The sequence below is a fragment of the Achroia grisella genome, unplaced genomic scaffold, assembly GCF_030625045.1.
Source record: "Achroia grisella isolate CSIRO2021 unplaced genomic scaffold, CSIRO_AGI_Agris_v1 utg4223, whole genome shotgun sequence".
NCBI lineage: Eukaryota > Metazoa > Arthropoda > Insecta > Lepidoptera > Pyralidae > Achroia > Achroia grisella.
In genome coordinates this window covers 252,655-266,369 of record NW_026712852.1, presented here as the reverse complement: position 1 = coordinate 266,369, position 13,715 = coordinate 252,655, and the positions used below count along the sequence as shown (strand labels likewise).

The window sequence follows — 13,715 nt, the reverse complement described above, 5'->3', positions numbered from 1 at the left end:
TAAATTAAGTTTATTTGAATAAATGATTTTCTATTCTTCTTCTTCTATTATATTCTATAATTTCTGTCAATATAATATGTCTATCATTAAACTAAAATATAAAAGAACGAATTAGTTCTTTAATAATACTTTCTCTCTATTGTATATTTTCATACATAACACAAAGACTTGTGGACCTCAAAATGAACGTTGATATTATGTATAATAATTATAATATCAACATTCAGTTTAATGAAGTTACTATGTTCATTACATCCCTGTAATATTATTGCAAAAATGATTGTTAAAAGTGATTGTTAAATGCATTGATAGGTAAAAGTGAGCACGCACTGAGTTTGTTTATAATTTGTACTAGATAATAATATTTTGACTTTTTCAACTTTGCAACGGGAGCCTTTACATATACAACTCGCAACTAGTAGTATCCCTTACCTGCTCATACCTCCTTTTAACCTGACTGTTGTCATCCCTGCCTTAATTACTTTATATTTCATAATTGTAATATGATCAAAATTAATTATTATAATTACATGTAACGTTCTTCAGGGTTTCGGCGCTTCTCGGCTGTTCTCTCTGTCGCTGGGTCAGGGTCAAGGTCCAATCGCAGTGAAGTTGATTGACGAGGGTGTCCGCAGCGGCACATGGGTCGTACTTCAGAACTGTCATCTCGCAAAAAGTTGGATGCCTATGCTCGAAAAGGTTATTGTGTTAACATCTAAAGACATGGACCATTTCACCTTTATCGCCTTGCTTTTGCCCCTTAATTTTGGGTCAGCATTGGTTATTTCGAAGAATTTACTATACAATAAAGAACCTAAGGCAAAATGTAGTAACGTAGTGATACGATGGCAGAACGGGAAAACTGCTTTCAGGCTTTATACCTGAAGGAACTCCTGGTTTATGAGGCTGAGCACATACAGACTCAAATATTTATAATATATCTATAGTATAATAAAATATGTTTAATCAAATTACAAAAATACAATATATATAAGATACCATTATCTGAAATATTTTTAGGTAAAATATGCGCGAAGAGAATTCTCCACGGGCAGCTTCTTAGTTTTTAATGTCGGTATTAATTATATTTCACAAGTAAAAACTAAGATGTAAATTTTATTAATGACATTGAAAAGTGGATTAATAAAGTTGCTATCAAATGATCCTTTGCTCCTTTCATGGTTTAACTGGAAATATATTTAGCGCAGATAAGTAGAGTTCTTACATATCTGATACGGGTTCGAATCCCATCGTATCAAGTTCCCTGAAATTTTAAACCTGTTATTTTAAATACACATAGATATGTGTACTTAAAATAATAGATTTAAAAATAAAAATTGTATCCAACTAGATTTGTGAGGGTTTAACTCCGGACACCACGCATCCAGACTTCAGACTGTGGCTGACATCGTACCCTGCTGACCATTTTCCTGTATATGTTCTACAGAACGGTGTGAAAATGACCAATGAACCACCTCAAGGTACTTTGTATAATAAAAATCTTTCATTATCCTTGGCTCACGCCGACAGTCATATTCATGAATAGAAGCGTTTGTACCGTACGAGGTATCAAACCTCCGACCATCAGAGGTAAGGGGCTGTGCTAAACCACTAGATCATTGAGGCAATAATGATCTAGTGGTAGTATACTAATACTACTATACTATTTATAGGTATAACTAATACTTAGCTAGAATACAATTTAATGAAAAAAACTCTACATAAAACAAGTAGGTACCAATCCGCATACTCCGTAGAAATACTACGATGAAACATTCTGTTATGAATAGATAGATACCCGTGTTCAGTTTTTATGTACTGATCGTATGCTACCTGTATGGGTGAAAGTTCCAACTCATGTAACTGTTACCGTGTGGACTGCATATTGTATGTATCAACTGTAGAAAAGTTGGACCACAAAGTATTTACATACATACACAGTAAATATAGAGATATGTACTCTGCTAGAGATTTTCAACCAGCTCTCAGTATAGGAAGTTGTAATCGTTGTATAAAAACATGACTGTTTGTTATATTGTAGATCTTGAAGGTAGGTTTCTATTAAGTTAAATAAATCGGTTTTCACCCAGGCTGTTTGATTTGATATACTTACGATATGGTGTCAGGTGTGGAAACTAATTTCAACAAATTTAAAGTAATGGTTTATTACATTGCCTTGTTTTTTGCCGATGGTCGAGATTTCGATCTCCGCATAATACAAATGAATGAATTAGACTGATATCATTAAATATAATTAAATTTCTTTAATTTACTTATTCCAAATGAAAATCAGACTGATTATAAATAAGGCAAATGATTGCAATTTATAAATGTACATATTATCTAACCATGTATTAGTTATAAACTTTATCAACATCAAATACATCAGTAAGGGTAATTTTTCTTTTAGACTTTGTAAAAAGAACTCTTTGTGTAAACTTGTCTTCTGTAAACCTGTTTCAGCCGCCGAACATTGTAATGTTCAACAAGAATGTATTCTTTGCTATATTTCAGTTACAGGGCGAGGTACAGAAATTATAGGATAAGAGGCATTACATGTTAGTGTTCCAAAATGGGAACACATGAATAGTATTGCGAACGTCACATGATAACGTAATGTCTGAAGTGCTATTCATGTATATAGCCGACGGTTACCACTTGCCATCATGTAGGTCGTCAGCTTCCAATTACATAAAGAATATTTTGTTTTCTTATGCCAAAAAACGCAGGTTTGCGTGCGAACATAGCCCGCTCGTACCAAAGTGATCCCATCAATGATGCGGAGTGGTTCGAAGGTAACAAACAGCCAGAGATCTTCAAGAAGCTTCTGTTCGCACTCTGCTTCTTCCACGCTGTAGTACAGGAGCGGCGCCAGTTTGGACCCCTCGGCTGGAATATACGATACGAGTTCAACGAAACAGATCTAAGGATATCCGTCACACAGCTCTACATGTTCCTCAATGAATATGACGTGAGTGTTTATTATTATGCACCAATATTTTACCACCACTTTTATTTCTTTCATTCCACTCATGAGCCATCCACCACCTTCTGTCTTTTTCCCTCTACCCAAAGATTGTGTGCAATAAAACTTCCTTTTGTACCTACATACTCATATACTAAATATTCTGTTTTTGTGCAATTAAGAGTAATAAACAAATAAAGTAATCTTTCGACGAAGTAACAATTTCTACCTATAATGTTCTAAAGAAAATATAAAGTTTTAAACTACGTATCTATCTACGATATAGTTACATTATGCGAGGGATAATTCCTGAGAGACGCTGTTAAATGAATAAGCAAGCGACAGTTGTCCAGAAGTTTACCATCGCAATAAAATGTGTCGTAGCGATAATGTATTTAAAAATTTGTATTGCTAAAACGAGTAGATTGTTATATTGTATCAATGTTGGATAAAGTATAAATGAGATATATTATGTATATATTTGATTTAGCTTCAATTGCGATGACCCTTACTTAGACTGCTTACTATAATATTATATTAATGTCTGCTTATCATATTAAAAAAATTCACTGATATGTAATAATATTCTACTTATAATGATATATCAATTCTCTAGTGAGAAATACAATGACTGCTTTTCAACAGACCCAATAATCTATAATTTTTGATTGTATATATATTATAGTTAAAAATACATATTATCAGTGTAGGTTAAGTGACTTCACTGTATTTGTAAAATACTGTCCTTCTATTTCAAATTAGACTTTTATAACGGATATTTTGTTATACCATGTTGTAGTAATGTAAGATATGTAAGAATATAATAATATGTTGTTTTTAAATATATCGATAATATTTATGGATTTTTAGATGTATTTCAGAAATATAGATTAGATTACTTTCTTATATCATTAAACTACATTGTTTATTTAAAGTACTTAGCGTAAAAAAGAGAAACGCTGTATTCTGAATAATCCCCATCCCCCCTCACTAGAGGCACAGAATTATATCGTTACCGCTGCTGTTTCATCACAAACAGCTATCATGGTAACATTGTAACTATTATGGTAAACAGTCAGTTCAAACAATAACACTCGAAGTACATGTTTATCGAAATTGTGTATGCGTTTTAATGAGTTCGCATCCCCGTGATGGCAACTTTGTTTTTAATGTCGCACTAAAATGCATATTGTGGGTAGTAATGTATGGAGGCTGAGTGAACTTTATACTGCTACAGAACACCTCAATGTATGTACCTTCCATTAAACTAATGAAATTGGAGTAAATGTATAATGTAATTTACCTTAAGGAGATTTCAATACAAAGTCTGTATCACTAGCTCATGTATGTACATACTCGTATGTCTGCCGTTATATATAAGTTACTTTGTAAGCTGTATTTGATTTGAAAGTTGAGTTTGTATTTGATATGACAGGGAAATTATGGTACGGACACGTTTATTTCCTATTGTTCAGCACTGATATGAAGTTTTTTTCCATTCAAGTTTAAACGAAATTCCTGTAAAGTATGTTCCTTCTATATATCTACATTTTACAAGTTTATTTTACAAAATATAATTATTTTAATTAAAAATAATAATTGACAGCCTAGATAGTCTAGCACCGTCAGTAGACAGTAGACAGTAGACAGTACGCCGTCTTATATCCGATAGCCGCGGGTTCTATTTCTCGTAAAATGCAATTTGTATTCATAAATATATTTGCACTGGATGACCAAACTAGTCGTATGTACAGTATGTAATGTATATATTTACAAACAGATATATATTTAGGTATTTGTATCAGTTATTTGTTACCCATAACACAAGCTCTGCTTAGCTTGGGTCTAGATGACGCTATGTAATTATCTATACATATAAATAAAATTGTAGTGTCTGTTTGTAATATTGAAATAACCGTTTTTTATTATATACATACGAATATAAATACGGTACGTACACCAAATTAACATTTTTTAATTTTTTTGTTGGTCTGTCTGTCTTTCTGTTTATTCCGGTTAATCTCTGAAATGGCTGGACTGATTTTAACGGGACTTTTTTTGATAGGTAGTTGATGTAACAAGCAGTAACATAGGCTCCTTTTATTTTAGAAAAATTTCAAGCGGACGATGTGGCGGGCACAGCTAGTAATATATATAAATATATATTATATTATAATAATATATATTACTAGCTGTGCCCGCGATTATTATATATATAATAACAACACACAGGATGTACAATTCGTGGCATTACGCTACCTGACGGGTGAATGCAACTACGGCGGCCGCGTCACCGATGACTGGGACCGCCGCTGTCTCAACACTATACTGCACAAGTTCTACAACCCGCGCGCCATCGACGAAGAAAAGTACCCCATAGACCCCACCGGTATGTTTTTTTAGATGATAATGGAAACGGTTAACGGTTTACATTGGCGAGGTATATATAACCAATGGAGGTTGATAAAATCAGTTAGCCCATCTTGGCTAATGGCAATTTACCACAATTAGTTCCAGGAGGAACCGCGTGTCAACCTGACATGGTACATTGCTAGCAATGGTGTTATTTAGTCTACATTACTAACAGACTCACTTGTCTTTTTGCCACTGGTATTTTAAATAGGCTTGGTCGTCAGCTTGTTTTCCATTCCTTATGATAAGCGATAACCGTCGCCTATATACATGAACAAACACTACGAACTTTACGTTATTATATGACATAAATATTGTTTTACATTAAAAGGCATGCGAAAATCAACATAGAAACCGCTACGCACTCAATCTTTGTTCAATCAGATAACATTGTCAGCTTTATGAATTTTAAGTTCACAAACATTATTATCATTTATACATTCTTCAATTTTATAATAAGCAGGTGTGTACTATATCCCGACGTTGCGTGAACACGGCGATTTCATATCGTTCGCTCGCTCGCTGCCCGTGGCAACCCCGCCGGGGGTGTTCGGATTCCACCCCAATGCAGACATCACCAAACATTTTAGGGAGTCTGAGGAGCTGCTCAATACTGCCATACTCACACAGGTATATCGTCACTTTTATAGTACTTAAAATGTAACGTTTATTAGCCACTCAATATATTTGTAATTTGAATTACAGTTTATACTACATAGTGGTATACTCATTAGTTTAAGACTACATAAATATACAATGACATGCGACTATTTACACTATACAATAACTTATTTATAAAGTCAATATAAACATATGATAATATTGTAACTGTTTGCTGTCTGCACATGAAAGATATATGGGAGAAAAAAAATACTAAGGGATTTTATAGGATTGAAGCTAAAACAATGATTATTAGAATTTTAATCTGTTTGTCGTTTGTGCGCGCGCTAATCTCAAAAACGGCTTAATTTATTTGCGTGCGATATATACTAAACTTAATTGAAGCTGAGCACAATTTACTTAGAATGTATGGGATTCAAAATTTGGTTTTTTTTTAATAGCTTTACTTACAAAATTAGCTAATAAAGGAATATAAATCTAATTTTATTGGCAATCTATAGGCATATATATTTATTATATCACTTAAATACTCTGCTATAGCAAACTACGAGACTTCATATTGTGAGGTGACGACCTTTTAGTGATTATTTTAACGTATATTAATTTTAGAAAATAATTACTCGGTTATTGATTTATATTTAGAATTTAGATTAATGTAAATAAAATATTTTAGTACTTGAATGAGAACAGTATTTAGGATTAAATATTTTAAGTTTGTAGTAAATAATTTTACATGTAATTTTTGTTTCATCATTACATGCTGTGCTGTAATCCAGGACCGGCTGGTAAGTTGTTATTTCTACAGCTATATATAGTTATAATGATATAATTCTTAATTATGTAAATAGATTATTATACTAATATTTTATTCCTTTTACATCAAGGATCTACTGAAGAAACATTTGGTAAGTAAAATTAGAATAGATATCCTACATTCTATTGCTAAACTGATCAGAGGTATTATATTTATTTTATTACAAACTCAAATACAATTCGAATTTTAGATACATCCGGCATGTAAACTGTTTCAGTAAAAAAATATTTACTCTCTTATTATTATTATAAACGCGAGTGTTTGTGAGTGTGGATAGATAAATGTTTGTTACTCTTTTATGCAAAAACTACTTCATTTGGTTTTAATGAATCTTTACATTTGATTATAGCTTATACATCAGAATAACACACACGCGCGTTAAACCGTAAAAAAAGTTTTACAGTTGGATTGATAAAATTCAAATTTTCTTAATTGGTTAGACGCTTTAATATCTATGCTCAAAATTAACATAAACATGCTCAAAAGAAAAATGTTTTCAAAGGACACAATGGCGGCAGGCGGCGGCGGTGCGACTCCAGAAGAACAAGCGATGGCAATAGCTGAAGATATTCTGGCGCGGCTGCCGGCCAAGATCCTGACGGGACCTTCGCACGAGGGGGATATTAAGCCGGCGGACATGACGCCCATGTCCATCGTGGTGATACAGGAGGCAGCCAGATATGAACGGCTCGTCACTATCGTCAGGTCCAGCTCTCGGGCTGTTATCGGTGCTGTGCAAGGTATGTGGTATTTAGAATAGTATATAACAGAAGAATAATCTAAATAAATACAAACAGTGATTGTGAAATGTTTATAACATTACAAAACATTGTCAATGTGGATCGCCACTATTTGAAACACAGTTTCCAGTGCTATTTTCAATTAAATAAATGGTAATTATTTCGATTTTTCTATTTGTTCAAAAATAAAAGAATATGTTTTTTAAATAGTGGGTTGGATATTTGAAAAGACAGATTCTATTTTAGCAATACTGGGATGTTAATAGAATATGGTAACCATCTAGGTACATCCGTCTAGAGTAAAAATGTAACTGATCGCTGTCTCTACATTGAAGATATATGAGAAAACTATTATTGAGTAACTTTGTCAACGTAACAGAAATTAACCAGGATAGTTTCCACGAGGTTCCCTAGTTCTTTTCCGTATGACGACGATTTTTTTATACCACGATTGCTCCTTTACTATATACTATTTGTTAATTGAGACCCTGATAGAATAGGAGTATAATGTGGTAGTATTGACGAGGGTGACGAGCGTGGTGTGACAGGTGTGAGCGTGTTAACTGACGTGACGGAGGAGGTGCTGACGAGCATGGTCCGGGGCCGCATACCGGCGCTGTGGGCCGGCAAGAGTTATCCCTCGCTGAAGCCGCTCGCCGCATACTTCAACGATCTACTGGCTAGACTCGCCTTCTTGCAGGTGAGAGTTGGAGATTTTATCGTAATAACTAAAATGCTGAAAATCAATCTGTAGTATGACTTATTTATACGTTACTAACAAATCCCTAACTTTTAAGGCGTATACTTTGCACTAGAACCTTTATTCAGAAATTCTGTTCTCCGAAATATTTGTTTACCGTGAAAAATGATTGTGGACAGAACCTTTTTACTCGAGGGTGTAAAATGTGCGAGGCACTCAACTTGGGATCAAAAGACTCCAACATTTAAAGGAAAGATTTAAACTTAAACAAAACGTAATAAGTCAAAGCAGTCAAAAATAAATAGGATGAATACCTTCTTTTCATTTTATTTATTAAAATCTGCCTTATTAACATAGACTTAGCTAACATTAAAACAATGTTAATAAAGCATACTATATAGTAAGTAAAATATTCTATCTCATTTTATTTATTTATTCATTTAGAACAATTCTAAGATTATTAGGGATGTAAAAAGTTCTCTGCATGATGCCTGTGTTTCAGTCTAGACTGGCGGCTATGCTTCGGTTGTAGAATTCGAACTCTACAGTATAAGAGGCACAGTATATTAGTTCTCTGGAATGGCAATGAGTAAGTAGTAAGTATCACGGACAATATGATGTCCGTAGTGCTCTTCATGTCTATATGCGACGGTCATCGTTTACCATGAGGTGGGCCGTCAGCTTGTTTGGCTGATCTAAACTCCAGAGGGAACTGCATAGAGGACAACCTAATAGCTTAAATTGGTAGCAATTGAGTCAATATTTCGTCTTATATATACTGACTCTAGGTAAGTCATTCAACTACGATTTTAGCACTCTTAAGAAGATCTTCATAGTAACGGTACTTAAATGTTTGTTTTATAGCACTGGCATCAGCATGGCCCTCCAGTTGTGTTCTGGCTGTCAGGTTTCTATTTCCCACAAGCGTTCCTCACTGCAGCTCAGCAGAGCTACGCTCGGAAATACAAAATACCAATCGATCAGCTCGCATTCCATTATTCGGTAAAAATAGAAATGTTATACTATTTATTGTAGTTCTATTATCTGTTGCTCCGTTACCTATTTATTTTACTTTATCCGGTTTATTTTACTTTTTTTTTTATTTCACGGTACCTACTGTATTTTTGTTTTGTTTTTGCACTGTGTTACGCATTATTATTGTTCGGGTCTCTTATTTTTATGTGTGTACAGTTGATTATTTTTTTATTTAATACCTGCCTATTTATATTTAAAATATTTTATTACTTTTACCTTGAATAATTATTTGTATGATAAGATTGATTAGTTGATTAATTATTATTGATCCCTACAAATTTTCGTATTTCAATCCCTTCCAGTTTATATTACGTGAAAATTGATATAGGACATCTTGTAGTCCTATATCAATTTTCATGATCAATTTGTCTTCATGTAAAATTCTATTAATATCTATTCACCTGTTTTATCGCGAAACTATAACTGACCAACAGACACACTTTTACATTTATAATATTAGTGTCGCTTCTTAAAAATATATAAAATTACTTGTCAACTGTGTTTTAAGAGTTATTAATTTGTTATTACTATTACTAGCGTGTATAATTTCTTCTAAACACTTAGGTACAACGTACACGGGTACTGGAAGAACCTCCAGATGAAGGTGTATACATTCGCGGGCTGTTCATGGAGGGGGCGCGCTGGAATAATGATAGTCACTATATTGATGAATCCTTCCCCAAGATCCTATATGACGAATTTCCACCGGTCAGTATTATTTTGAAGTAAGCCTGTCTCATTCCAGTAGGGATAATCGGAGCATTATTTTAATGGATGATGTACTCGGTTTACACTGGCGGAGCACCTGGAGGATGATAATTGAAAAAGAGGTCAGGTTAGTTAACAAATTTACCAGGTATTTATCACTGTGGATTCCAGGGGGAGCCGCGGGGTGGTAACTGATATGGTAAATTGCTAGTAATGGGATCCAAACTCCCCCCTTCCAGTTAATCGGAAGCATTGTTAACTGCCGCTGTTATGGTAAATGCATAACCTCATCTCGCGAGGCGTATTTGAATCCAACATGATAGGGGACGAATCTCATTATCTCTTTGATTAAAGTTAGATTATCGGAATTCAGACAGAAAAGTATAAATTGATATACACACTTTTTGGTGTCGGCCAGATTCAAACTCATAATCTTTGGTAAACGATAGTAAACGTAGGACTGGGCCATAATTCTAATAATTATAGTAAAGTAAATGAAGGTGGGAAGGATGCCTAATCCTATAATTAATATGGTTTTAAGTTCGTAGTTAGACTTCTCATAATTCACCCTCTGTTAAATCCAACTACGGATTTGGATTACGATCGGAGAATCAATATGTAAAAGGTGGTTTCTCAAGTTGTGCTATATGTGAATTTAGTTGATATTTACGAAAACCAGTCTCCCAATATTAAACCAATTTTTTAATTATTCTACTGCTTCACTGGATAGTAGGGGTCAGGTCCAGATGGCACTCGAAACCCGCGGTAGATCTAACTTCTTTTTGATTCAGGCTTCAACTTCAACTTTGACTCAGGCCGTCGTAATTTCAATCCCCGTTTGAATTGGACGGGGGCCAAACATATCGTTAATGTATGATGTGTCTGTGGTCAGGTGTGGTTAATCCCATTAAAGCGTGACGACATTCCAACGGATGTTTTCTATAACTGTCCGCTGTACAAGACGGGCGACCGTCGGGGCGTGCTGTCTACCACTGGACACTCCACCAACTACATATTGTTCATGCGACTGCCCACCAACAAGGAGCCTGACCATTGGATCATGCGCGGTGTCGCTCTACTTACGCAGCTGCCTTTCTAAAGGCTTCAGATGCTGGTCTACAGCCTCAGACTTGAAATAAATCAGGTGCTATGGTATTATGGAACTTAAAAGTGTAACAATATAAGCCAAATTATTCATTTTATTAAAATCTTGATGTCGACCTCTATAGCAATGTGCATATGCATGTGGCGATACGTTTGTCTCCATACTGTTTATTCATATATGTAGAGCCATGACGAACTCATAATTTATAATAAACTATATTGCTGGTAAATGGTTAATAATTTCCTCGATTTTTTCATTAGTTTCTTTACTTGTATCAATGATCGGTAATTTTGAGTTTCCATTGATACTGCAAACTGTATTTATTATATAAGTCGTAAGATGAAATACACATTTTAATTAATGCTAAAATTTATTATGCTATGTGTGCTGCGTTTGACGGATGTGTCAGAACTGAATCTTAGCATAATGCTATTAAAACCTACATAAACCTTGTCCAATAAATGGTATAACAGTTAGTAAGCTATATTTCAATCACAATTTTTAACAACTGTTATAGGGTTCTATATTTTTATTTTGACTATACTATAAAATTACGAGTTGTCTCAATTACTCAAATAAATGCACTTCTTCATCTATTGATTAGTAGATGAAGAAGTGCATTTTTGAGAAAAATAATCTGCGAGTGGGTATAAATATATTTGGTGTAATAAATATGTTTAGAGTGTAGCGTTCAGTCGCTAAATCAACCAAATTTTCATTAAAGAGGTACATGCAGCACCTAGTTCCCCAAAACTTTATTTTTTTATATGCTGATCTTTGATGTTAAAAGTAGCGTGTGTGTTCTCTTAACTATTGGTTGGTATTAAATTTATTCACGCTTTTGAAATGGTCGTACATGCCACTAATGAGCTTATATAGGAAGAGAGCAACGCATAAAGAGACTTTTCTATGTTGATGACTTCCGATTTAATTTTATGATCAAAAAGTAGAACAGTCTATATCAGTTCTCTTATATAATATCTAAATATAGGTTGTTGGCCACATTGGAACGGAAAGCAAATGTGCCATATATGGAATTCGAACTCATCTCCGCATAGAGCGACGATGAAATGGAGTCCCATTTAGTTAGATTGCTTTTGCAATCAAACTAGGAACTAAGTCGACTAAGAGACTTGCAAATTATCTAGCCTTTGCGATTCGCATAGATACTAGTGGCAAATTGCTGGCAAGTATTTTGAACTGACGCAATCTAAAGATAATTAGGAAATAGAGTATGAAGCTTACTACTGAAGCTTACTACAACAACGAATATAGATTTTAAAATTTAATTTAAATTTGAGAGAATATATAGACATGCTTGTATTTGTATTACTTATAGCAAGTATTAGGGGTTTTTCACACGACACTTACGAGGTATATCTGGATTTCACACATGCCGCTCCCGTCGTGTGGAATCTTTGTAATATTATCTCTTATACGAAGTTTGACGCTATGGCCAACGGACGGTCATGTGAAAGTGCTCTTTACAGGATCAAATTTTTTGTCAATATATGGGAAATATCTCATAGGCTTTTTCTTGCCCTTACTTTTTACCGTTTTTATTTGACTATCATAACTTTTATCTGTTTGTTTAGAAAAAATTATGTAAATATTTATAAATAATTATTTAAATTAATATTTTGTAATAAATGTCTAAATTTACCATTAAATGTAACGAAATCTAGTCAAAAATTATTTGCGACCATTTCTTTTATTGTTTTATCTATCAAGTAAATAACTTACTTTATTATTATTTAATTAATTTGATTGTAATAGTAATGGATGATTTATTAAATGATTTAAACATGATTTTGGAATTTTAATTACATAGTTATTAGTAATTACATTTCAATATTATAGATTTTATATTGATTAGAATTGTATTTTAATTCTGTGAAATATTTTACGTGTGTTTTGGAATTAAGACATAGTTTTGATAAACGTGTTAACTTTTAAAAATATTAGTACTGATTTTTTGATAGTATCACATTGTATACCTAATCTAGCCTAACTCATATACTCATATCTTAAATTCTCTATATTAATAAAATCATATAGCTTCTTTATATTCTGTTTATTACTAAAACTTATTTATAGTTCCCATCACGATACAAACCTTTGTCTCGAGATGTCGTTATGTAAATTGTCCAGGATTATTATTATCGTCCTTAAATATTGGGTATATTTGGAAAGTAAATAAGTAATATATATTATGAAAAGGGCGACCGAATCAACACCTATTATTCAAAAGTATTTACAGTAGGTTTATTTGAATAAAGATTATTTCTATTCTGTCTCGTAATAGAATTATGTCCCTTTGAAACGGTTTCCTCCGGAAATCTCTTCGATTTGGCAACAATAGAAATTGTGGGTCTTATTGGTGAATCGTAGCCAGCTTTAAATTCTAACGTGATCATAGCGGCGCGGCTTGTCCCGGACAGATTATGTGATAGATTGAACAATGCGAGCGGTATTAAGAGCCCTCTTATACGAAGTACCTCTGCATTATTTGTCAATTTTCATAAATAAAATCAACAATTGCGTAAATAACAAATGTACCTAAAGATCATGAAATAAAAATAATTATTTATTAAAAAGTAATAAACGAATTAACA

The 13,715-nt window shown here is 33.4% G+C and overlaps 1 protein-coding gene across 1 annotated transcript in view; it reads left to right on the top strand.

Annotated features, from left to right (window-relative positions):
- Positions 1-12,662, top strand: part of LOC131844893 (dynein axonemal heavy chain 7) — a 62,915-nt gene extending 50,253 nt beyond the window's left edge. Inside the window, exons 64-75 of the mRNA XM_059193879.1 lie at positions 547-699; positions 1,352-1,481; positions 2,730-2,971; positions 5,198-5,354; positions 5,841-6,007; positions 6,775-6,783; positions 6,883-6,903; positions 7,315-7,552; positions 8,101-8,252; positions 9,117-9,254; positions 9,852-9,995; positions 10,888-12,662. Of these exons, the coding sequence (XP_059049862.1) occupies positions 547-699; positions 1,352-1,481; positions 2,730-2,971; positions 5,198-5,354; positions 5,841-6,007; positions 6,775-6,783; positions 6,883-6,903; positions 7,315-7,552; positions 8,101-8,252; positions 9,117-9,254; positions 9,852-9,995; positions 10,888-11,094 (1,758 nt within the window). The 3' untranslated portion in view covers positions 11,095-12,662. The remainder of the gene's footprint in view (positions 1-546; positions 700-1,351; positions 1,482-2,729; positions 2,972-5,197; positions 5,355-5,840; positions 6,008-6,774; positions 6,784-6,882; positions 6,904-7,314; positions 7,553-8,100; positions 8,253-9,116; positions 9,255-9,851; positions 9,996-10,887) is intronic.
- The last annotated feature ends 1,053 nt before the right edge of the window (positions 12,663-13,715 follow it).